Here is a 27657-nt window from a genome sequence, read left to right on the forward strand (position 1 = left end):
TAAATAAATGTATAAAACCTTTTTTTAAAAAGGTACAAAATACAATCTAGCAATGAAAAGACAGCTAAAGTATTAGCTGTGTTTTTAATTATTTCTGTAATTTAACTATGTATAGCCAGGCAAGTATTTAAAGTGGTTTTGAATATGTAGTTCAATCACTAAAACATATGAGGGTCATCTTCAGAAACCAGTAATAAAAACCAAGCTACAAGAAGATAGTATACTGTAAACATTTATCTTCTTTTTCATTATGATAGTTTTCTGTGTTTATTTCATAAGTATTTTTTTCACATTTAGATTTGTATTTTGTTGACTTAGTGATATAGAAATTACCAGCAACAACCAGAAAGAGAGTATGTTTTCATTGGTGAATATGAGCACTACCGTGTGAATTTATACCTATTCAACATTTTGTGGATTTAGAGTTTCTTGGTGAATGTTTGCAAACCTGATTTAGGACAACTTGTATGCATGATTCATAAATTTTTGTGTGTTGTGTGATATTCTGATGTAGTTTAAGAATTCCGTTTAAATATGTATATATTCGTTTACTTTTGTCATTCCTTCTTCCTTATTTATTTGAGGTGATTTGCTGGAAGACATACAGTTAAATGAGAAAAACCAAAATAAAACCAACAGCTCTAAATTATGAAAAACAACAAGAAAATAATTATACCTAAGCCATGTTTTACCTAGATAAGTGAAGAAAGTAAAATAACTTAAAACAATCAAATAATTTAAATAATTTAAATTAAAATTGCAATTTAATTTTTAAAAATCTTTAAGGTAGTTTTATGAGCTTTGTAAGTATCCAGAGAAAATATTTTTCTACATGAATCAAGAATTGAAAAAAACCTCCTCACAATGTTTCCTTTTGAACAAAATTTCCATACAGACCTATTTGTATAACGCCTGGTTCCCTTCACTGACCTCACCTTGGATTTTTTTTTTATAGTGGTTATGATCCACTAAATTTGCTTATTTTTTTAAAATTTTTTATTTATTTATGATAGTCACAGAAAGAGAGAGAGAGAGGCAGAGACATAGGCAGAGGGAGAAGCAGGCTCCATGTACCGGGAGCCTGATGTGGGATTCGATCCAGGGTCTCCAGGATCGCGCCCTGGGCCAAAGGCAGGTGCCAAACCGCTGCACCACCCAGGGATCCCCTCACCTTGGATTCTTAAATATTATCATATTCTGTGCTGGTTACAGAAAATTTGCAGTCAATTCTGCATATTCTACTGGTTCTTAGTAAATAACTAGAGAGTAGATAAGATGTGCTGCAATATATTTATCTCACAAGGAGATTGATAATATAACGAAAGACCTAAAAATTATTCCTAAAATGTAATTAACGGTCACCTGCATTTAAGTCCCAGCCTTTTTACCAACATCACAAGGTTTACTAACGTTTTCTGCATGGATGTTGATCTGCTCTATTATATTCTCTTTTTGCTCGTTTTCCTGTAGTATCCTCTGTAATCTCTTTTTATATTTAAGGACGCAAATTACACTGAAAATTGAGTGCATAACAGATGGGATTTGGAAGTTTCCCATAACGTTGGTTGCAACTGAGCCTGATGTGGATGATGTCATTGATATTGAAGGCATTGGTTTATTTAAGGAATCAGTTGTTGACTTCAGACTGACAAGTCAGACAAGGTAATATATCTAGCGAGAGTATGTAACAGGTTTTGTAAATGTAATTTTTGCTGAATTGAGAAACAAAATTTAAGATGAAAAATTCTATTATGTCCTCTTTTGCTGTGTAAGCCAGAGGAATATTGCTTCTATCAATGAAAGCTTTATATATTTCATAATTTTTCAATAAAAAATTAGAAAAATAGTCTACAAAGTGAGGACCAAGAAAACAGGTAACAAAAGTAAGTAGATGCTGAAATTTAGGATAATAGTTCTATTTTTTTAAGATTTTATTTATTTACTTATTTATTTGAGAGAGAGAAAGAGAGCACACGAGTATTGGGAGGGGCAGATGGAGAAAGAGAGAGAGAGAGAATTTTAAGCAGACTCTGTACTGAGTGCAGAGTCCAATGAAGGACTTGATCTCAGGACGCTGAGATCATGACCTGAGCTGACACCAAGAGTCAGATGCTTAACTGACTGAGCCCCCCAAGCACCCCTCTGTTTTTCAAAGGATGTCATTAATGTATTTTTATAGCCCACTCTCCTTAAGTTTTTATTTTCAATTCCAGTATAGTTAACATACAGTGTTATATTAGTTTTGGGCGTGCAATATAATGATCAACAATTCTATACATCATTCGGTGCTAATCATAATAAGTGTACTCTTGATCCCTTTCACCTATTTCACCCATCCCCCCACCTCCCCTCTGGTAACCATCAGTTTGTTATCTATAATTAAGAGTCTGTTTCTTGGTTCATCTCTCTTTATTTTTTTCCCTTTTCATTTGTTTTGTTTCTTAAATCCCACCTGGGAGTAAAATCATAAGGTGTTTGTCTTTCTCTGACTTATTTCATTTAGCATTGTACTCTCTCCCTCCATCCTTGCTATTGCAAATGGCAAAATTTTGTGCTTTTTTATGGCTGAATAATATTCTATTGTGTGTATATGTGTGTGTGTGTGTTTTTACCACTTCTTTATCCATTTATCTATCAATAGATACTTGGGCTGCTTCCATAATTTGGCTATTGTAAAAAAAATGCTGCAATAAAAAATAAATGTATATTTGGGCTACATATATCTTTTCAGATTAGTGTTTTTGTATTCTTGGGTAAATACTCAATAATGAGATTAGTTGATCATAGGGTAGTTCTATTTTTAATTTTTTGAGGAAGCTCTATGCTGTCTTCCACAGTGGCTACACCAGTTTACATTCCCACCAACTGTACACAAGGGTTCCTTTTCCTCCACACTCTCACCAGCACTTGTTGTTTTTTGTGCTTTTGATTTTAGCTATTCTGACAAGTGTGAGGTGATATCTCATTGTGTTTTTTTCTTCAAGTTTTTGTTAAATTCCAGTTAGTCAACATACAGTGTAATATTAGTTTCAGGTGTGTAATACAGTGGTTCATTATCTCCATACAGTAGCTGATGCTCATCACAAGTGCCCTCCTTAATCCCCATCACCTATTTCATTCATCCCCCCACCCATCTCCCCTCCAGTGACCCTCTGTTTTTTCTGTATAGTTAAGAGTCTGTTTCCTGGTTTGCCTCTCTTTTCCCCCCATGTTCATCTGTTTTGTTTCTTAAATTCCACATGAAAGTGAGATCATATGATATTCGGCCTTCTCTGACTGACTTATTTCACTTAGCATAATTCTCTCTAGCTCTATCCACATCGTTGCAGATGGCAAGATTTCATTCTTTTTGATGGTTGAGAAATATTCCTTTGTATACTTTTACCACCTCTTCTTTATCCATTCATTAGTAAATGGATATTTGGGCTCTTTCCATTGCTGATAATGCTGCTATAAACATGCAGGTGCATGTATCTCTTTGAATCAGTATTTTTGTCTCTTTTCAGTAAATACTTAGTACTGCAATTGCTGGATCATAGGGTAGTTTTATTTCTAAATTTTTTAAAAAAGGCTTTATTTATTTATGTTAGAGAGAGAGAGAGAGCCCCCATGCATATAAATGGGAAGAGGGGCAAAGAGGGAGAAAGCAGGAAAGGGAGAGAATCTCCAGCAGACTCCACACTGAGTGCAGAACCCGCCAGGGGGCTTCATTTTATAACCCTGAGATCATGACCTGAGCTGAAACCAAGAGTTAGATAATTAACCAACTGAGCCACCCAGGCATGCCTTATTTTTAGCTTTTTGAGGGACCTCTGTAGTGTTTTCCAGTGTGGCTAAACCAGCTTGCATTCCCACCAACAGCACAAGAGGTTTCTCCTTTCTCCACATCCTCATCAATACCTGTTGTTTCCTGTGTTGTTAATTTTAGCCATTCTCACAGCCATGAATTAGTATCTCATTGTGGTTTTGATTTGCATTTCACTGATGACAGTGATGTTGAACATCTCATGTGTCTTTTGACCATCTGTATGTCTTCTTTGGAGATATGTATGCTCATGACTTCTGTCCATTTTCTAATTGGATTATCTGTTTCTTGAGTTTGAGTTGTATCAGTTCTTTATACATTTTGGATACTAACCCTTTATTAGATATGTCATTTGTAAATACCGTCTCCCATTCAGTGGGTTGTCTTTTAGTTTTGTTGATTGTTTCTTTTTTGGGCAGAAGCTGTTTATTTTGATGTAATCCCAATAGTTTATTTGCTTTTATTTCCCTTGCCAAAGAGGACATATCTAGAAAAAAAATTTAAAGATAGATGGAATATTTTTCAGTAAACTTTAATGGTTTGGGTTTAAGAAGTGGTTTAACTAGTTAGAGATGACTGGGTAACCTATATTGATTCTATTTTCTTTGTTATTATTCTGTTCCACCATAGCTACCCTAGTTATACTTGTGATAACATAGGCAGCATGACCACAGTACTTTTACTAATCTCACATGTAAAACACATTTTACACCTGTTTTTGAGATATAATGAACATGTCGTAAAATTTCATTGTAAGTATACATCTTAATAATTTCTTTGAAAAAATTATAGAATTTGCAATCATAACCACATTCTAGGTTTAGAACTCTTCCATTTCCTTCCAAATATCTCTCAACCCCCTTTGCACTCAACCCCTGCTCCCACCCCCAGTCTCAGGCAACCAGTGATTTGCTTTATGTCTCTATAATCTTGCATTTTCTAGATATTTCATATAAATAAAATAGCCCAATATGTAGTATTTCTTAAACTATTTTTAAACAGTGTTAGGTTTATGACAGAATTGAGAAGAAGGTGCAGAGATTTCTCATATACCTCCTGCCCCAACTCTATGCATAGCCTTTCTGATAGTCAACTTCACTTCACCCACTGGAATGGTACATTTTTTACCGAGGATGGGCCTACATTTATCATCATAATCACCCAAAGTCCATAGTTCCCTTAGGTTAGTGTTATACATTCTATTAATTTGGAAAGAACAATGGCATATATACATCATTATAATATACAGAGTATTTTCACTGCACTAAAAAATTCCTCAGTGCTCTCCCTATTTAACTCTCTCCCACCCTGGGAAACCTAGTCTACTAGTTTTGCCTTTTTCAGAATGTTCAATAATTGGAATCATATAGTATGTAGGCTTTTCAGACTGGCTTCTTTTGCTTAGAGATATGCACGTAAGGTTTATCCATGTTTTTTCATGGCTTGGTAGCTCATTTTTTTTAGCATTGAGTAATCCACTGTCTGGATGTACCACAGTTTATTTACCCATTCACCTGATGAAGGATGTCTTGGTTGCTTCAACGTTTTGGCAATTGTGAACGAAACTGCTGCAAACATCTGGGTACAGGTTTTACTGTGGATATAAGTTTTCAAGTCTTTGAGGTAAACACCCAGGAGCATGATGCCAGATCTTATGATGAGGGTATGTTTAGTTTTATAAGAAATTGCCAAACTATCTTCTTCCTTTCTTTTTGCAATTTATTTTTTTTAATTATTTTTTTATTGGAGTTCAATTTGCCAACATATAGCATATAGCCCAGGGCTCATCCCATCAAGTGCCCCCCTGGGTGCCAATCACCCAGTCACCCCAAACTCCCGCCCACCTCCCTTTCCACTACCCCACGTTCGTTTCCCAGAGTTAGGTGTCTCTCATGTTCTGTTACCCTCCTTAATATTTCCCATTCATTTTATCTCCTTTCCCCTTTATTCCCTTTCACTATTTTTTATATTCCCCAAATGAATGAGACCATATAATGTTTGTCCTTCTCTGATTCACTTACTTCACTCAGCATAATACCCTCCAGTTCCATCCACATGGAAGCAAATGGTGGGTATTTGTCGTTTCTAATGGCTGAGTAATATTCCATTGTATACATAGACCACATCTTCTTTATCCATTCATCTTTCGATGGACACCGAGGCTCCTTCCACAGTTTGGCTATTGTGGACATTGCTGCTAGAAACATCGGGGTGCAGTTGTCCTGTGGTTTCACTGCATCTGTATCTTTGGGGTAAATCCCCAGCAGTGCAATTACTGGGTCATAGGGCAGCTCTATTTTTAATTCTTTGAGGAACCTCCACACAGTTTTCCAGAGTGGCTGTACCAGTTCACATTCCCACCAACAGCGTAAGAGGGTTCCCTTTTCTCCGCATCCTCTCCAACATTTGTGGTTTCCTGTCTTGTTAATATTCACCATTCTCACTGGTGTGAGGTGGGATCTCATTGTGGTTTTGATTTGTGTTTCCCTGATGGCAAGTGATGCAGAGCATTTTCTCATGTGCATGTTGGCCATGTCTATGTCTTCCTCTGTGAAATTTCTGTTCATGTCTTTTGCTCCTTTCATGATTGGATTGTTTGCTTCTTTGCTGTTGAGTTTAATAAGTTCTTTATAAGATCTTGTACACTAGCACTTTATCTGATATGTCTTTTGCAAATATCTTCTCCCGTTCTGTAGGTTGTCTTTTAGTTTTGTTGACTGTTTCTTTTGCTGTGCAGAAGCTTTTAATCTTGATGAAGTCCCAATAGTTCATTTTTGCTTTCATAGATGTATCTTGCAAGAAGTTGCTGTGGCCAAGTTCAAAAAGGGTGTTGCCTGTATTCTTCCCTAGGATTTTGGTGGATTCTTGTCTCACATTTAGACCTTTCATCCATTTTGAGTTTATCTTTGTATGCTGTAAGAGAATGGTCTAGTTTCATTCTTTTGCATGTGGATGTCCAATTTTCCCAGCACCTTTGATTGAAGAGACTGTCTTTCTTCCAATGGATAGTCTTTCTTGCTTTGTTGAATATTAGTTGACCATAGAGTTGAGGGCCCATTTCTGGGTTCTCTATTGTGTTCCATTGATCTATGTGTCTGTTTTTGTGCCAGTACCACACTGTCTTGATGATCACAGCTTTGTAGTACAAACTGAAATCTGGCATTTTGATGCCCCCAGCTCTGGTTTTCTTTTATAATATTCCCCTAGTTATTCAGGGTCTTTTCTGATACCACACAAATCTTTTTTTTAAATAAATTATTTTTTTATTGGTGTTCAATTTACCAACATACAGAATAACACCCAGTGCTCATCCCGTCAAGTGTCCCCCTCAGTGCCCGTCACCCATTCACCCCCACCCCCCTCCCTCCTCCCCTTCCACCACCCCTAGTTCGTTTCCCAGAGTTAGGAGTCTTTATGTTCTGTCTCCCTTTCTGATATTTCCCACACATTTCTTCTCCCTTCCCTTATATTCCCTTTCACTATTATTCATATTCCCCAAATGAATGAGAACATACACTGTTTGTCCTTCTCCAATTGACTTACTTCACTCAGCATAATACCCTCCAGTTCCATCCACGTTGAAGCAAATGGTGGGTATTTGTCGTTTCTAATGGCTGAGTAATATTTCATTGTATACATAAACCACATCTTCTTTATCCATTCATCTTTCGATGGACACCGAGGCTTCTTCCACAGTGTGGCTATTGTGGACATTGCTGCTAGAAACATCGGGGTGCAGGTGTCCCGGCGTTTCATTGCATCTGAATCTTTGGGGTAAATCCCTAACAGTGCAATTGCTGGGGTCTATTTTTAACTCTTTGAGGAACCTCCACACAGTTTTCCAGAGTGGCTGCACCAGTTCACATTCCCACCAACAGTGTAAGAGGGTTCCCTTTCCTCCGCATCCTCTCCAACATTTGTGGTTTCCTGCCTTGTTAATTTTCCCCATTTGTCGCGGCCGGCACGAGAAGGTCCGGATTCAGGAACCGAGGGCAAGGGGATGAGAAATAAACAAGAAACTAAAAGTTCATGGGATAGGAGGTTCCATGCGGCTGATGGCCACAATGGACAAGCTTTATTTTTACATGTATAGTTTATATAGCCTCTATAAGCAGGTGACCTATTTCTCTAAGGAGAAATACATCTCGTGGACGAACATACATTGTCTTTAAAACTAACAATAGCTAGAACACCGCAAATTCCTATCACTTGTTTTTAAGCAGTAGAGCATGAATGCCACATTTAGAATAAACAATGAGGTTTGTTCATTAAATAATGACTACCAAGGCAGTCATATATCAAGCCACTTCCTTGCTTACTTTATGGGAACTTGTCCCAATAATATTTTAAAGGAGAAGCAAATATGTACTTTTACTTCCATAAGGGGGAAGAACTAGGTGCAGTCCCAGCGGGTTGGCCAGGTATGACAAGGAGCCTTTGCTCAACCCGGAACCCTGCCTCGCACCGCAGGACTGCGGGTTGGCCAGGGACAACAGGGAGCTTTGGCTCAACTTGGAACCCTGCCTCGCACCGCGGGACCGCTCCCAACACCCATTCTCACTGGTATGAGGTGGGATCTCATTGTGGTTTTGATTTGTGTTTCCCTGATGGCAAGTGATGCAGAGCATTTTCCCATGTGCATGTTGGCCATGTCTATGTCTTCCTCTGTGAAATTTCTGTTCATGTCTTTTGCTCCTTTCATGATTGGATTGTTTGTTTCTTTGCTGTTGAGTTTAATAAGTTCTTTATAGATTTTGGAAACTAGCCCTTTATCTGATATGTTATTTGCAAATATCTTCTCCCATTCTGTAGGTTGTCTTTTAGTTTTGTTGACTGTATCCTTTGCTGTGCAAAAGCTTCTTATCTTGATGAAGTCCCAATAGTTCATTTTTGCTTTTGTTTCTTTTGCCTTCGTGGATGTATCTTGCAAGAAGTTACTGTGGACAAGTTCAAAAAGGGTGTTGCCTGTGTTCTCCTCTAGGATTTTGATGGAATCTTGTCTCACGTTTAGATCTTTCATCCATTTTGAGTTTATCTTTCTGTATGGTGAAAGAGAGTGGTCTAGTTTCATTCTTCTGCATGTGGATGTCCAATTTTCCCAGCACCATTTATTGAAGAGACTGTCTTTCTTCCAGTGGATAGTCTTTCCTCCTTTATCGAATATTAGTTGACCATAAAGTTCAGGGTCCACTTCTGGGTTCTCTATTCTGTTCCATTGATCTATGTGTCTTTTTGTGCCAGTACCACACTGTCTTGATGACCACAGCTTTGTAGTACAACCTGAAATCTGGCATTGTGATGCCCCCAGATATGGTTTTCTTTTTTAAAATTCCCCTGGCTATTCGGGGTCTTTTCTGATTCCACACAAATCTTAAAATAATTTGTTCTAACTCTCTGAAGAAAGTCCATGGTATTTTGATAGGGATTGCATTAAACGTGTAAATTGCCCTGGGTAACATTGACATTTTCACAATATTAATTCTGCCAATCCATGAGCATGGAATATTTTTCCATCTCTTTGTGTCTTCCTCCATTTCCTTCAGAAGTGTTCTGTAGTTTTTAGGGTATAGATCCGATACCTCTTTGGTTAGGTTTATTCCTAGGTATCTTATGCCTTTGGGTGCAATTGTAAATGGGATTGACTCCTTAATTTCTCTCTCTTCGGTCTCATTGTTAATGTATAGAAATGCCACTGATTTCTGGGCATTGATTTTGTATCCTGCCACACTGCCGAATTGCTGTATGAGTTTAGCAATCTTGGGGTGGAGTCTTTGGGTTTTCTATGTACAGTATTATGTCATCTGCAAAGAGAGAGAGTTTAACTTCTTTTTTGCCAGTTTGAATGCCTTTTATTTCTTTTTGTTGCCTGATTGCTGAGGCTAGGACTTCTAGTACTATGATGAATAGCAGTGGTGAGAGTGGACATCCCTGTCGCGTTCCTGATCTTAGGGGAAAGGCTCCCAGTGCTTCCCCATTGAGAATGATATTTGCTGTGGGCTTTTTGTAGATGGCTTTTAAGATGCTGAGGAATGTTCCCTCTATCCCTACACTCTGAAGAGTTTTGATCAGGATAGATGCTGTATTTTGTCAAATGCTTTCTCTGCATCTATTGAGAAGATCATATGGTTCCTGTTTTTTCTCTTATTGATATGATCTGTCACGTTGATTGCTTCATGAGTGTTGAACCAGCCTTGCATCCCGGGGATAAATCCCACTTGGTCATGATGAATAATCTTTGTAATGTACTGTTGGATTCTATTGGCCAGTATCTTGTTGAGAATTTTTGCATCTGTGTTCATCAGGGATAGTGGTCTATAATTCTCATTTTTGGTGAGGTCTTTGTCTGGTTTTGGAATTAAGGTGATGCTGGCCTCATAGAACGAATTTGGAAGTACTCGTCTCTTTCTATCTTTCAGAACAGCTTTAGTAGAATAGGTATGGTTTCTTCTTTAAACATTTGATAGAATTCCCCTGGGGGGGAAAAAAAGAATTCCCCTGGGAAGTCATCTGGCCCTGGACTTTTGTGTCTTGGGAGGTTATGGATGACTGCTTCAATTTCTTCCCTGATTATTGGCCTGTTCAGGTTTTGTATTTCTTCCTGTTCCAGTTTTGGTAGTTTGTGGTTTTCCAGAAATGTGTCCATTTCTTCTAGATTGCCTAATTTATTGGCTTATAGCTGCTCATAATATGTTTTTAAAATCGTTTGTATTTCCTTGGTATTGGTGGTGATCTCTCCTTTTTCATTTGTGATTTTATTAGTTTGAGTCTTTTCTCTTTTGTTTTTAATAAGGCTGGCTAGGAGTTTATCTATCTTACTAATTCTTTCAAAGAACCAACTCCTGGTTTTGTTGATCTACAGTTCTTCTGGTCTCTATTTCATTGAGTTCTGCTTGAATCTTTATTAACTCTCTTCTTCTGCTGGGTGTAGGTTTTATTTGCTGTTCTTTGTCCAGTTCCTTTAGGTGCAAGGTTAGCTTGAATATTTGAGTTTTTTTCCAGTTTTTTGAGTAATGCTCGTATTGCAATATATTTCCCTCTCAAGACTGCTTTTGCTGTATCCCAAAGATTTTGAATGGTTGTATCTTTGTTCTCATTACTTTCCATGAATCTTTTTACTTCTTCTGTAATTTCCTAGTTGACCCTTTCGTCTTTTAGCAGGATGGTCTTTTACCTCCACGTGTTTGAATATCTTCCAAATTTCTTCTTGTGATTTAGTTCTAGTTACAAAGCATTATGGTCTGAAAATATGCAGGGGACAATCCCAATCTTTTGGTATCTGTTAAGACCTGATTTGTGACCCAGTATGTGGTCTATTCTGGAGAAAGTTCCATGTGCACTTGAGAAGAATGTGTATTCAGTTGTGTTTGGATGTAAAGTTCTGTAGATATCTGTGAACTCCATCTGGTCCAGTGTATCATTTAAAGCTCTTGTTTCTTTGGAGATGTTGTGCTTAGAATATCTGTCATTTACAGAAAGTGCCATGTTGAAGTCTCCCAGTAGTAGTGTATCACTATCTAAGTATGTCATAACTTTTGTTATTAATTGATATACTTGGCAGCTCCCACTTTAGGGGCATAAATATTCATGATTGTTAGGTCCTCTTGTTGGATAGATCCTTTAAGTATGATATAGTGTCCCTCTTCATCTCTTACTACAGTCTTTGAGGTAAACTTTAATTTATCTGATATGAGGATGGCTACCCCTGCTTTCTTTTGAGGACCGTTTGAGTGGTAAATGGTTCTCCAACCTTTCATTTTCAGGCTGTAGGTGTACTTAGGTCTATAAAGAGTCTCTTGTAAACAGCAAATTGATGGGTCTTGCTTTTTTATCCAGTCTGAAACCCTGTGTCTTTTGATGGGATCGTTAAGCCCATTCATGTTCAGAGTTACTATTGAAAGATATGAATTTAGTGTCCTCATGATACCTATTCAGTCCCTGTTTCTGTGGATTGTTTCCTTGGACTTCCTCTTTCTTTTCCAGAGTCCCCCTTAATATTTCTTGCAGAGCTGGCTTGGTGGTCACATATTCTTTCAGTTTGTGCCTATCTTGGAAGCTCTTTATGTCTCCTTCCATTTTGAATGAGAGCCTTGCTGGATAAAGTATTCTTGGTTGCATGTTCTTCTCATTTAGGACCCTGAATGTATCCTGCCAGCCCTTTCTGGCCTGCCAGGTCTCTGTGGAGAGGTCTGCTGTTACCCTAATATTCCTCCCCATGAAAGTCAGGGACTTCTTGTCTCTTGCTGCTTTAAGGATCTTCTCTTTATCTTTGGAATTTGCAAGCTTCACTATTAGATGTCGAGGTGTTGAACGGTTTTTATTGATTTTGGGGGGGGGGGATCTATCTCCTGGATCTGTATGCCTGTTTCCCTCCCCAAGTTAGGGAAGTTCTCAGCTATGATTCATTCAAATATACTTTCTGGTCCTCTGTCCCTTTTGGCACCCTCTGGAACCCCAATTAAATGTAGAATTTTTTTCCTTCTGAGGCTGTCATTTATTTCCCTTAACCTTTCCTCATGGTCTTTTAATTGTTTTTCTATTTTTTCCTCAGCTTCATTGCTTGCCATCAAATTGTGTTCTATGTCAACTCACTCATTCTTCTACCTCATTAACCCTCATCGTTAGGACCTCCAGTTTGGATTGCATCTCATTTAATTGATTTTTAATTTCTGCCTGATTAGATCTAAATTCTGCAGTCATGAAGTCTCTTGAATCTTTTATGCTCTTTTCCAGGACCACCAGTAGCTTTATAATTGTGCTTCTGAATTGGCTTTCTGACATTGAATTGTAATCGGACAAAAAAAAAAAAAAAAAAAGAACAGAAAACAAAAACAAAAACAAAAAAACAAGAGGGGTATCCTCTGGTTCTATATACTATAAATCCCTCAACTTCCCCTGGAGCTTTCCAGCGCTGCTTGGTCAAGAACCTGCTCTTCCCCTGTCTTTCCAGCTGGTCTTCTTGGGGAGAGGCTGCTGTGCTGATTCTCAGGTGTGTGCACCTGGGGGAGCTGCCCCGCCCCCTGCCAGGTATCTGGCTCAGTGGGAGCTGTTGACCCAGTGAGGACTCTGTTCCCTGGGGCCCCACTCGGTCCCAGGCAGGAGGTGACACTTGGAGGAACAGCCACACTGGCGGCGGCCCCTCCCAGCCCTAGAGTCAGCTCCCACAGTAACTACCGCAGTCTCCCAGTCCGCACTGGCCTGGATGCTCCGGAGGTGGGAGGCGCTGACCTGCGCAGCTCGGGGCTGTCGGAGGCAGGAGCGTCCTCGCTGTCCTGGGCCCTCCCCGCCTCCGCCTGTCTGAGGGGAACGTCGGATCCCGGGCTGTGTGTCCCCCCGGCGCCCTGGGATCCGGGGCCTGCCCCGCTGGAATAACGCTCCCGGGGCGCACAGCCCCCTCCGCGCTGAGCTGCTGCCTGACCCACTGGCTTCTCCCCGAGGCCACGCGGGGCGGCTCCAAGCCTTTACCGTGCTCTGCCCGCGGTGTGTGCGGCGCTGTCCCCTGGGCGCACCTCCTGTTAGTGACCCCGGGAACCTGGGGGCTCCACTGCCCCTCCTGGGATCCTGCTCGAGTTCCCTGAGTGCCTTTCCGTCCTGGAAGGTTGGTGCAGCTCCTGCTCCTCCGGGACTGGGCTCTCCTGTCCTGGAGGCTCTCACCGCCCTCCTTAGCCCGGCTCCTCGTGGGGCCCCTCCCCCACTGGATGCTTATTTATTTATTTATTTATTTATTTATTTATTTATTTATTATTTTTCTGTCTTCGTACCTTGTTAAAAGCGCAAACTCTTCTCTCTGTAGCATTCCAGCTGTTCTCTCTTTAAATCTTAGCCGAATTCATAGGTTTTCAGAATGATTTGAAAGTTATCCGTGTAAGTTGGTGGGGACAGGTGAGGTGAGGACCCTGCTCTTCCGCCATCTTGTTCCCCCCCCCCCAACTGTCTTCCTAAGTGGCTGTGCCATTTTGTATTCTCACCAATTGTGAATGACAGTTTCTGTTGCTCTATATCCTCATCAGCATGTGATTCTATTAGTGTTCTGGATTTTGGCCATTTTAAAATAAGTGTAGCAGTAACTCATTGTAGTTTTAGTTTGCATTTCCTAATAACACATGGTACACAATACATCTTTTCAAATGCTTACTTGACATCTGCATATCTCCTTTGGTGAGGAATGTGATAAGGTCTTTAGCTCACTTAAATTGGGCTGCTTGGGGTTTTTTATTGTTGAATTTTAAGAGTTCTCTACATATAATGCATAATAGTCCATTATCAATGTGTCTTTTACAAATACTTTCTCCCAGTCTGTAGCTTGTGTTCTAATTCTCTTGATACTGTTCATCACAGAGAAGTTTTTAGTGTTAACAGAGTCCAACTAACCGATTTTTCTTTCATGAATTGTGTCTTTGCTGTTATATCTAAGGCATCACCATACCAAAAGTCATCTAGGTTTTCTCTTATGCTATCTTCTACTACATAGTTGTGTGTTTTGCATTTAGGTTTATAATCCATTTTGAGTTAACTTTTGTATGACTATAAAGTATGTGTCTAGATTCTTTTTTGTTTCCTTGCATGCAGATGTGCAGTTGTTCCAGCATCATTTGTTGAAGAGACTCTCTTTGCTTCATTTTATTGCTTCTGCTCTTTTGTCAAAGATCAGTTGACTGATCAATGTATGTGTGTGTATTTCTAGCCCTCTGTTCTATTCCACTGATCTATTTGTGTGTTTTTTGGCCAATACTACACTGTCTTGATTACTGTAGCTTTATAGTAAGTCTTGAAGTTGGGTAGTCTTATTCTACAACTTCCAAAGATATTCCAAATTATTAGATATTTTTGTTTACATGTAGATATATTAAGTGCATTCAGAAAGTTTTTCAGGACTAGTGAAATAGTTTCAACTGATTTTATCATAACCAATATTTTCTCAAATGCAATATTGGCAAAAAAAAAATGGAAATAAGCTCCCCAAATTGTATTTTTCGATTATACTCAATGTTGTTTCCCTTTGCTACTTATATATATTTTAGCTCAGTAATAGTTCAGATGGTTTTTCCTTTATGTTTGAGCAATTGAAATTGTCTCATTAGATTCTCTGTCTGTAGGCCTTTCATTCCAACTTACTTTATATATTGCAGTAAAATCAATCTCCTTAAAACAATGTTATTGGGCAGCCCCAGTGGCGCAGCGGTTTAGCGCCGCCTGCAACCCAGGGTGTGATCCTGGGGACCCAGGATTAAGTCCCACATCAGACTCCTTGCATGGAGCCTGCTTCTCCCTCTGCCTGTGTCTCAGCCTCTCTGTGTCTCTCATGAATAAATAAATAAAATCTTTTAAAAAAACAAAAACAATGTTATTAACATGTAACTCCCCTTGTCAAAAGCATTTGATAGTTTCCTGTTGCTTACCCAAAGTTGCATCTAAATTATGCATGCTCTTCATGGTCCTAGCTCATTCTGACCTTTCCTATTTCTTTCCACTGCCTAAAACAGATCTTCTGCCTCAGTCTTAAGGAAAAAAATATCACAATTCTCAGAGTGTCTTATCCGTTACTCCTCACCTTTCTTCAGTTTCTGTCTGCTTCTAAAATGCCCTTCATATCCTCTCCACATTTCTAAATTCTACTCATTGTTCTCATCACAAAATAATCTTACTTGACAATTTATGTATACTTATATATGTGTGTACATATGTAAATACACACATTTATATATAAATATAATATATGTAATTATATTTATTAGGCATAATATATAGAAATTTTTTGCAATTTCTTCTGTGTCTTTTGTATTTGCAATACTAGGCTTTATTCAAAATTAGTTTCTATTAGATATCTAGTAATGAATCAAACTTAGAAAAATAATTTAGAATTACTTATTTTATTCATTCAACAAAATTTCCAAAGATAAATATTCCAGTTAGGCCAGTATAATACGGTATTCTCTTAGAAAAATTACTGTTATTGTGTGCAAGAGAACAAAATGACATTCTACTTTCATATGAAAATATAAACCCATAATGAAACTCATAGTATGAGTTTCATTTATTTTGGAAGGTTCTAAGACTCTATATTGTGTTTTTTCTTCTGTAAATGCTTGAATCAAAGTTAGTATTCAATAAATATTAAGTTAATTGTGAAATCAACTAAAAGGCACTGAGCTGATTTCTGCAGGCAAATTCAAAAAATATAGAGCTTTGTAATTATTGCATATCAATAGACAATAAGCATTGGATAAGGTGGTGTTTTATTCCAATTATAGTTTATAGAAAGCAAGATCCCCATGGGACCATGTTTTATTCATCTTTGTAAACTCTCTACCTAGGTGTGCAATAAATTATTTCAATCAACAGATACTTTAAACTAAGTCTTGAAACTTAAGTTGTCACTTGAAATGCAGATTAGGGAAGGAATTGAAGGAGTTCCAGGAGGAGGGTATTATATGTACAAAGTTCTAGAGGGATGGGACAGTGAGTTCTATTGAAAGAACTGAAAGTAGTTAGAATAGCTGCAGTTAGGAGCACCATGGAGACACTGGGAGCAGGTAACAGAATTGGCATTATGGTTCTCAACTAGAGAACCATAAGGCTCCTGGATTCTATTATTCTATTCATTCATCATGCCTGAGGGAAAGAGTAGAATAATGCAGTGACCATTTCAAATTCATTAATTCAATAGTTATTGCACATCTCCTTGTTCCATGTAGTGACCATTTCAAATTCATTAATTCAATAATTATTGCACACCTCCCTTGTTCCATTTGTCTGTGCTCATAAGTTTGTTGTGTGGTCAACAATTAGAGTAAATATTTGGTATCTTCTTTATCTCTCATTCTTCAGAACATGAGATTCTAGAGCACAAAATCATCATTTAGTAAGTGCTTTATACATCCTAGGGCTTCAGTAAATATTGATAGTTAGTAAATGAATAAATTCATGAAATCAGAATAAAGAGAAACATCTCGAGGATCCACCTAGTCAGTTATTCAGAATCACAAAAGTTAGAAAATAAAGTACTGAATAGATATATATGGATTATATACTATTGTGTCATTATTTTAATTTCCTGTTCCATATAGTCTTGATGTCTATATTAGTATTTATTGATAAATATGTATGTCATATCTCTATATAATACCTTATTTTCCTTAACTGAAAATTAACATGGCCATTTAAAACTTTGTCAATGCACGTAACATCAAGATGTTACAAATCTTGATAGCAAAATTCATAAGTGATCAACTTAAAAAATATATGCTTTGGGTGAATAATAAAAAAAGAAACACTTTTATCTGGAAGAAATGTAATTTGCTGATTGAAATTTGATAGGTATACAGAGCTCTAATGTTCTCTCATAAAATGTAATCATTGAGATTAGTTAAGAGGAAAAAAAGGAAGGGGAGGGAACCATGATGTAAAATTCTCAAATCTTGAGTCAAAAAATATCCTTTACCATTTTATAACAATCCAAAGGTATTACTGTTTATCTTCATTAAACAGGGGTTATAGATATTGCTTTATGTTAAAGCATCAGCTTTGTTAATAGTTTAAAGCATACTTTGAGTAGGTTTATAGTATATGTGGCAAATAAGACCTTAAATCACAAGATGGTACTTTAAAAAATAGTACTATTTAGAGGGGATTTAATCAATAAATATTAATAATTTTTGTGGTCATAGAACTAAACTCATTTGGATCAGGAAATGAGTAAAGCAATTATATTTTTCAGTTCTTCTATAAAATTATCATGTTAAGTAATTTAATCTTTAGGAGTAAAGAATAAAGATATCTTTCTTCACAGCATGCAGTAAGGAATTGCTGAGGGTTTTATACATACAGTACTGCAAACTGGCTGGTTATTAAGAGCAGCCCCTGTAATACAAGAAAGGGTGACAGAGGGGCACCTGGGGGGCTTGTGGTTGAGCATCTGCCTGTGGCTCACGTCATCATCCCAGGGTCCTAGGATCAAGTGCCATATTAGGCTTCCCATAGAAAGCCTGATTCCCCCTCTGCTAATGTCTCTCTCTCTCATCTGCTAATGCCTCTCTCTGTGTGTCTCTCATGAATAAATAAATAAAATCTTAAAAAAAAAAAAGAAAGGGTGACAGACTATAGTCTGTGCCAGGAAATTCATGGCAAGTATAGTGACTGGCTCATAAACAGGTATCCCATAAATATTAATTGAAGGAGAGGTGCCTGGGTGGCGCAGTTGATTTAGCATCCGACTCTTGATTTCAGCTAAGGTCGTGATCTCAGGGTCCTGGGATTGAGCCCCATATTGGGCTCCATGCTCAGTGGGGAGTCTGCTTCAGGATTTTCTCTCTCCCTCTGCGTCTCCCCCACTCACATGATCTCTCTCTCAAATAAATAAATAAATAAATCTTTTTTTTAAAGAAGAGGAGGAAAAAAGCCTTAGTTTAGAAAAGAGAGAAAATATTAATTGAAGGAATAGGATTAAGAAGGAAAATTATTAGAAACAATATTCATGTTTTCAGCTGCTTAGCATAGCCGTATATACCACAAATGGAGAACAAGCAAAGTATTATCTTTACTGTGAAGCAGAAATTTATTGTATAATACCATTGAGATTTGGTGGGAATAGATAATATTGAAGCATACATTTTTAATGAGACTTCATTTCTAGAGCCATTTTTTTAGGTATACAGAAAAATTGCACATAAAGCACAGAGACTTCCTGTATACCTCCTCCTCAAACCCCAGCACAGTTTCCTCTCTTAATAATACCTTGCATCAATGTGTCACATTTGTGACAATTGACAAACTCATATTGATATATTATTATTAACTAAAGACCATAGTTTACATTAGGATTTACTTTTTGTGTTATACACTTTTATGGATTTTGACAAATGTGTGTTCAACGTTATAGTATCATACAGAATAGTTTTCACTGCCCTAAAAATCCCCCCATCTTTCACCTATTTATTCTCCCTACTTTCTGAACCCTTGGCAACCACTGATCTTTTTACTGACTCTGTAGTTTTATCTTTTCTAGAATGTCATATGGCTAGAATTATATATTATGTAGCCTTTTCAGACTGGCTTCTTTCACTAGCAATATGCATTAAAGGTTGGTCTTTTTGTAGCTTCATACTTCACTTCTTTACATAGCTGAATAATGGACATCTTGATAGATTCTAGTTTGGGGCAAGTATGAAAAAAGTTGCTGTAAACATTTGCTCAGGTTTTTGCATGGATGTATGTTTTTAAATCATCTGGATAAACACCTAGTATTATAAATGCTGGATTGTATAGTAAGCATATCCTTAGATATGTAAGAAGCTGCCAAATTATCCTCTAAAGTGGCTGCACCATCTTGCATCTCCAGGGGCAGTGAATGAGATTTCCCGTTGTTCTACATCTTCACCAGCATTTGGTGGTGTTGGGTTTTTTGGGTTGTAGCCATTCTTTTTTTTTTTTCTAAGATTATGTTTATTCATGAGAGACACAGACACAGAGAGAGAATGGGAGAGAGAGATAGAGAGGCAGAGACATAGGCAGAGGGAGAAGCAGGCTTCATGTAGGGAGCCCGATGTGGGACTCGATCTCCGGACTCCAGGATCACACCCTGGGCCGAAAGCAGGCGCTAAACCGCTGAGCCACCCAGGTGTCCTGGTTGTAGCCATTCTAATAGTGGTATCTCATTGTTATAACTTGCTGTTTCCTAATGTTAATGACATTGAGCATGTTATATGCTTATTTGCCACTGTATATCTTCGTTGGTGAGTAGTTTATTAAGATCTTTTTAAAATATCATTAAGATATTTTATTTTATTTTTCATTAAGATATTTTAATTGGATTTTTGGTTTTGTTCTTGTTGAGCTTTTAGAATCATTTATAAATTTTGGATATAAATCCTTTACAGGTACTTGTTCTGAAAAGACATTCTCCCAGTCTGTAGCTTGTGTTTTCATACACTTACCAGTGCCTTTCATAGAGAAAAGCTTTTTAATTTTAATAAAGCCTAACTAGTCAGTTTTTTCTTTCCTGTGTTATGCTTTTGGTTTTGTATCTAAAAACTCATCACCAGGGGCACCTGGGTGGCTTAGTTGGTTAAGCATCTGCCTTCAGCTCAGGTCATGATCCCGAGGTTCTGGGACCAAGCCCCATATTGGGTTCCATGTTTAGCAGGAGCCTGATTCTCCCATTACTGGTCCCCTCCCCATTCTCTCTCTCTCTCTCTCTCTCTCTCTCTCTCTCTCTCTCTCCCTCTCCCTCTCAGATAAAAAATAAATAAAATAAAAAATAAAAACTCATTACCAAATGCAAAGTTGCTTTTATTTTTTTGTATGTTCTCTTCTAGATATCTTTAGATATCTTATAGTTTTCCCATTTACATTTAGGCCTATCATCCACATTGACTTAATTTTTCTGAAAGGTGTAAGGTTTGAATGTAGGTTCTTGATTGATTGATTTTTGGTTAATTACATATTGGTTTCCAATTTGTATAGCACCATTTGTTGAAAGACTCCTTTCTCCATTAAATTACCTTTACTCCTTTGTCAAAGAAGAGTTGCCTGTATTTATGCAAGCTTATATCTGGTTTATTTACTCTGTTCCATTGCTATCTGTGTCAATTTTTTCACCTCTACTATACCACTTTTATAGTAAGATCTGAAATCAGGTAGTGTGAGTCCTAGAACTTTCTTTTTCACCTCTGTGTTAACTATTTTAGGTATTTTACTTTTTTGTGTAACTTTATATTCAGTTTATACATGTCTCAAAGTAGCTTTCTTATATTTTTATTGAGATTGAATTAAATATACAGATAAAGTTTGGAGGAATTGATATCTTAATAATATTGAGACTTCCTAGTCATGGACATGGAATATCCATTTATTTAGTTCTTCATTTCTTTATCAGAATTTTGTAGTTTTCATGGTGTATATTGTTCTTACGGGACTATTTCAGTGGTGTAAATAATAAACACTTTTTCTTAAAAAAAAAGACTTTTGTAGTTTTCCTCATCTAGATCTTGTAAATATATTGTTAGATTTATACCTATTAACTTCGCTTTTTGGTGCTCATGTAAATAGTGTTGTGTGTTCTATTTCAAATTCCAGTTGTTCCTTGCTGGTACATGGGAAAATGGTTGATTTTTGTAATTAACTTTGTATCCTGTAACTTTACTGTAATTGCTTATTAGTTCCAGGCAATTTTTTGGTCAATTCTTTGGGATTTTTTATATAGACAATCATGTCATTTACAACCAAGGACACTTTTAATTTCTTACTTTTTGATCTGGATATCTTTTACGTCCTTTTCATGTTTTACTATACTATCTAGGACTTCCAGTATGAAGTTGCATAGGAGTGGTGAGAGGAAACATCTTCGTCTTGTTTTCAATGTTAGGAAGGAAACGTCTGTTTTCTCATCATTAAGTTTGATTGTAGCTATAGGTTTTTTATAGATGTTTTTAATAACATTGAAGAAGTTCTCTTTTATTCCTACTTTGCTAATAGTTTTTATCATGAATGAGTACTGGATTTTGTCTGATGCTTTATCCATATCTGTTGAAATGGTCATTTGATTTCTCTTCCTAGACTGTTGATGTGATAAATTAAATTAATTGATTTTCAAGCGTTGAGGCCCCATTGCATACCTGGAATAAATCCCACTTGTTTATGGCATATAATTCTTTTTATAAATTGTTGGATTTGATCTGCTGATATTTTGTTGAGGAATGTTGCATCTGTGTTCACGAGAGATATTGGTCTTTAATTTTACTTTCTTGTAAAACCAAATTTACTGCTTTGGTATTAGGATGATGTTAGCCTCACAAATGAATTAGGAAATGTTTCCTCTGCTTTTATTTCTAGAAGAGATTATAGAAAGTTGATATTACTTCTTATTTAAATATTTGGTAGAATTTGCCAGTAAGATGCATATAGTTGTTTTTTTTTTAAGAAGTCTCTAAGGCAAAGTGCAAAGACTTCTGTTATGTATCTGTCTGCCATATATTCCCCTGTAAAAATCTAAGAATATAAAGGTTGAAACATCATGTTGAATTTTGGATTGAGGTTTAAAGAAGAGAAAATGGAAAGAAGATTATAGGTCATATAGAAGGATACTAGCCATGTGGGATAACCTTCTTATGCCGATGATAAAAATGGCAAAGAAACAAGACAGAGAAGAGTCAACTACTATCCATATATCTTCTTTTGGTATATTTGATAAGAATATTTAAATAACCCATCTTACTGATGGGTCTACTATCAGAAGGGATACTATGCTCTGTAATTAGTTTTAACTTTATGGTGATAACTCCTTGATTATGTAGCAATTATGGGTATGAGAAATTATCATAATAATAAGGAAGGGAAATCTGGACATTTTGAGGTATAATGCTATGGTACAGTTGGTTAGAGAAACATGAATAACTTATCTATTCTGAATTTTGGATTCTAAGAGGGTCACTAAGTCTCAAGGGTATCTAGAAGTATGAGAAAAACAGAAGGAGGAGCTCTCCTAAAATCTTTCACCAAGGTTCTAGAAAACAAAAGATAACAAATAAACTTACCCTATGGGAACTGAAGAGAAATGATGCCCATATCTAAAAACAAATAGTTTCATCACTCAAACCAATAATAGGACATAGTACTTTCAATCATTCATTCCTTTATTTTTATTATTCATTTATTCAGTGGATATGTTTATCACACAAACATTTAGACAAATATAAAAGTTTGTTGTGACAAGAATGAATGATGTTCTGAATGCATATAATGAGGAGATTTGGCTAAGTCACAGAGGCCAGGGCAACTTCTCTGGGGAACGGTTTGAAAGTTTATAGGAGATAAGAGAATGAGGAGGAAGGCAAGAGCATTGTGAACATAAAAAAAAACATATGGGCAAAGATTCTTTAGTGAGAGAGTGCTAGATATGAACAGATGACCAAGGAATACCAGAGTGGATGAGAAATGGGTATAAAGGGATATGGAGGAGATGGGAAGATGCTGGAGAGGTCATTTCAAGCCAGAAAATACAAGGCTTTTTAGGTAGAATGGTCATGAAATTCACTATCCAAACTGGAATTAAAGACTCAATTAATAATCAGGCTTGGCAACGAAGTAAGCCAGGCAGATCTGAGCAAACCAACAATTCTGGCTATGGTAAGAAGTTTGCTCTTTATCTAAAGAATAATGGAAAGTCATTAAAGTATTATAATCACAGAAGCAGGGGCACCTGGGTGGCTCACTGGCTGAGTGTCTGCCTTCTGCTTGGGTTGTGATCCCAGGGTCTTGGGATTGAGCCCCACATCAGGCTCCCTGTGAGAAGTCTGCTTCTCCCTCTGCCTCTCATTCTGTGTATCTCATGAATAAATAAATACAATCTTTTTTAAAAATCACAGAAGTGGTGTATTTGGAAAAAGAATACCTTAGCTAAAATGTATAGGAAGGATAAATATAAATGGAGGTAGACCATTTAGTTAGTTGGCTAATGCTATTGTCTAGGCAATAAGGAATTGGTTGAATATTTGGGGGCAGAAGTAGAAAAGGAATGTGTATAAATTAGAGAGAAGCTTCATAGAGATAAAATCTACGAATTTAGCAATGGATTTAGAAATCAGGATGTTACACCTTGTTAGAGATTATTCAATCATGAACCCTAGGATTACCTATAAGGTAGAAGGTATCATAATACTGGGTGGATGTTGGATATAGGACCTGTGATTTTGGGGTGATTATAAAAGGTACATTGTTTTTAACTTGTCTCCAGGGCAGCCCCGGTGGCGCAGCGGTATAGCGCCGCCTGAAGCCCGGGGTGTGATCCTGGAGATCCGGGATTGAGTCCCACGTCAGGCTTCCTGCATGGAGCCTGCTTCTCCCTCTGCCTGTGTCTCTGCCTCTCTCTCGCTCTCTCTGAATAAATAAATAAATAAATAAATAAACCTTTAAAAAATAATAATAATAATAATAATTTGTCTCCAAATGTTTATTGCAGAAGTACAATTGTTATTATGTATTTATCTCACATCCTCTGAATTTGCTGAAAGGTTTCTACAAGCTTTGTTTTTGATTCCTTGGCATTTTCTACATAGACAATCGTGTTTTTTATAAGTAAGGCAGTTATTTCTTCATTTCCAATCAGTATGACTTTATTTTATTTTATGCCTTATTTCACTGGCTAGGACTTCCAGTACTATACTGAATGAGAATGATGAGAGTGGACATAGTTGCCTTTTTTCCAAACTTAAAGGGAAATGATTTAGTCATTTGTCATTACATATGATATAAGATGTGGGATTTTTACAGAGAACGCTCATCAAGTTGAGAAATTTGTTTCCCCTCAGCTGTAGTTTCCTAGAGCTGCTGTAACACATTATCATAATCTGGGTGGCTTTAAACAATAGAAATTTATTCTGTCACAGTTCTGGAGAATAGAAATCTGAAATCAAGGTGTTGGCAGGTCTCTACACTCTTGGGAGGAATTGGATCCATCCCTTTTTCTTTGCTTCTGGGGTTGATTGTAAACCTTAAGCTTCCTTGGTTTGTGGACACATCAGTCCAATCTCTGCTGCGATGTCACATGGCATTCTCTTTGTGTGTCTTTCTCTGTATCTCGTTTCATAATGATATCTGTCATATTGGATTAGAGCCCACCCTAATTCAGAATGTCCTCATCTTGAATTGATTACATATGAAATAACCCTACTTTTAAATAAGGTCATATTGAAGGCACTGGGGATGAAGACTTCAACATACATTTTATGGAAGACAATTCCTAATTTCCTTACTCTGATTTTCTAAGAGCCTTTATCATGAATGGGTGTTGAATTTTGTCAAATGATTTTTTTTGCACCAATTGATATTATCAGGCCATCTTTCTTCTTTTGGTTGTTGTCATGGTGGATTACATTGGTCAAATTTCAAATACTGAACTAAATTTACATTTCTGGAATAAAGCCAACGTGGTCTTGGTATATATTTCTTTTTATTCATTGCTAGGTTAAGTTTGCTAAAATTTGGTCAGGATTTTTGTGCCCAAGTTTATGAGAAATATCGGATTATAGTTTACTTATAAATTGTTATTATTATCATTACTATTATTATGATTAGTGTGCTGTCTCTCGTTTTACTAAATGAGTAATGCTGTACTCAAAAAAATGAGTTTCAGAAATGCTCAAATCTGTATGATCTTAATTATATGTGAAATCTAAAAAAGCTGAACTCAGAGAGTAGAATGGTGGTTGTGAGGAATTGGGAGATGGAGGAAACGGGGAGATGTTGGTCAACAACATCTTCTATTTTTTGCAAGAAATTTTGTTGACTGTTTATTTGCTGTGCAGAACCTTTGTAGCTTGAGTTAGTCCCACTTGTTTGTTTTCACTTTCATTGCTTGGGCTCTTGGTGTCATTGAAAAAAATCATTGCCAGGACCAATCCCAAGGAGCTTTTCCCTATGTTTTCTTTAAGGAATTTTATAGTTTTAGGTCTTAAATTAATTCTCTAATCCTTTTTTTTTAATTTTTCATGAATGATGTAAGTGTCCAATTGCATTCTTTTGCATGTAATTATCCAGTTTTCCCAGAATATTGATTAAAGAGACTGTCCTCTTTCCCCATGGAGTTATTTCTGTGCCTTTACCATATATTAGTTGACTGCATATGTGAGAGTTTATTTCTGGGCTCTCAATTCTGTTCTACTGTTGTGTCTGTTTTTATGCCAGGGCCATACTATTTTAATTACTATAGCTTTGTAATATGCTTTGAAATCAAAAAGTGTTATCCCTCCAGCTTTGTTCTACTCAAGATTGCTTTGTTTTTTCAGGGTTTCTTGTGGTTCCATATAAATTTTAGGATTCATTTTTTCTATATATAAAAAATGCCATTGGGATTTTGATGGAGATCACATGGACTCTATTGATGGCTTTGGTTGTATGGATATTTTAATAATATTAATTCTTCTGACCCCTGAACACAGTATATCTTCCTATTTGTCTCCAATTTCTTTCATCAAAATCTTCGAGTTTCCAGTGTACAGATCTTTAACCTCCTTGGTTAAATTTATTACTAAGTATTTTATTCATTTAAATGCAATTGAAAAATGGGACCATTGTCTTTATTTTTCAGATAATGTGTTGTTAGTATAAGGAAACTGATTAGTTATATATGGCAACTGATTTTTGTATGTTGATTTTGTGTCCTATAACCTAAAATTTTGTTTATTGATTCTAAATTTTTTGGTGTAGTTCTCAGGATTTTCTATATCTTAGATCATATCATGCATAAGAAAAGAGACAATTTTACTTCTTTTCTGATATGGATGCCTTTCATTTCTTTTTCTTATATGCTTACTCTGGCATGGACTTTCATTACTGTGTTGAGTAGAAATAGTGAGAGTGGGCACCTTTGTCTTGTTTGTGATCTTAGAGGAAAAGCTATCAACCTTTCACCATTGATTATGATGTTGGCTGTGGGCTTGTCATATATGGCCTTTATTATGTTGATCTGTGTTCTTTCTAAATACAATTTGTTGAGAGTTATTATCGTGAAAGGATGTTGAATTTTGTCAAATGCTTTTTCGTACTTGTCTAAATGATAATGTAAATTTTATCTTTCACACTGCTAATGTGGTATGTCATATTTATTAATTGGTTTATTCAACCCATCTTTGCATCTGATAAATCCTACTTGATTGTGGCATATGAAACTTTGAATGCACTGTTGAATTCAGTTTGCTAGTCTTTTGTTGAGAATTTTTATACCTGTATTTATCAGGGATATTTTCTTTACTTGTAGTGCTCTTATTTGGTTTTGCCAACAGGGCAATGCTGATCTCATAAAATGAGTTGGTGAATGTTCCTTTCTCTTCAATATTTGGCAAGAATTTTAAAAAGGATTGGTATTAATTCTTTTTTAAATATTTGGTAGAATTCACCAGTGAAACCATCTGGTCCTGGGATTTTCTATGTTGGCTGGCTTTTAATCATTGATTCAATCTCCTGACTCATGTTACTGTCTTCACATTTAAAGTAGCAATCAGGGCAGCCTGTGTGGCTCAGCGATTTAGCGCCGCCTTCAGCCCAGGGCGTGATCCTGGAGACCCAGGATCGAGTCCCACGTCAGGGTCCTTGCATGGAGCTTGCTTCTCCCTCTGCCTGCGTCTCTGCCTCTCTCTGTGTGTTTCTCATGAATAAATAAATAAAATCTTTGAAAAAAAAAATAAAGTAGCAATCACTTCTACCTGTCTTTGCTGACTAATTTCAGGAAGGAAATGTCACTTTCAGTCCTTCTTGGGATTCTGAGTCTTTCTCAGCGCTTTTCTATGTCTATACCTGCTTCACACCTCTTACTCTAATCTCATGGCCAAATTCTGTCCATCTTATCAAGCTACTCTGAGAGCTGACAGCCTTCTTTTTGCTTTCCGTAGGGCTGTTCTAAATGCTCCACTTTCTGGTTTCTAGTGGGGAGCACACACAAGGAACTAGCCATGGGGTAAGAATGTCTGGGTGTGAGGCACCCAGAGTGCTCAGGCTTCTTCTGGGCCAGCTGGGGCATCTGCAGGTGAGGCGTCCCTATTGGCTTTTGTGTGGGCTTCTTTATTGAATCTGTGACATAAGAACATCTATGTCCCTTTAATGTCCTCTGAGAGTCCTATGCTCAGCTCTTCCAGCCGGTCCCCTGACAGGAGGAGTCTGCAGGGATAGGAGGCTATTTTCTTGCCTGTGGCCATGACCATAGGAAGCAAGTCAGTCATCAGGATATGGAACTGCATTCTCAAAATGGTCTTAGACTACACTAGAGTTTCATTCACAATTTATGCCTGGATTCCAAAGCTCCCATAAAGGTACTTTGGTCTATAGATGGATACCAAATTATTGTTGTTATGGAATATATGAGCGAG

General features: G+C 37.0%; 1 protein-coding gene across 1 annotated transcript in view; it reads left to right on the forward strand.

Annotated features, from left to right (window-relative positions):
• Positions 1-27657, forward strand: part of CFAP47 (cilia and flagella associated protein 47) — a 491966-nt gene that overhangs the window by 442841 nt on the left and 21468 nt on the right. The window contains exon 63 of the mRNA XM_055338249.1: positions 1501-1662. Coding sequence (XP_055194224.1) covers positions 1501-1662 — 162 coding nt within the window. The remainder of the gene's footprint in view (positions 1-1500; positions 1663-27657) is intronic.

Source organism: Nyctereutes procyonoides, unplaced genomic scaffold (genome assembly GCF_905146905.1).
Source record: "Nyctereutes procyonoides isolate TBG_1078 unplaced genomic scaffold, NYPRO_anot_genome, whole genome shotgun sequence".
Lineage (NCBI taxonomy): Eukaryota > Metazoa > Chordata > Mammalia > Carnivora > Canidae > Nyctereutes > Nyctereutes procyonoides.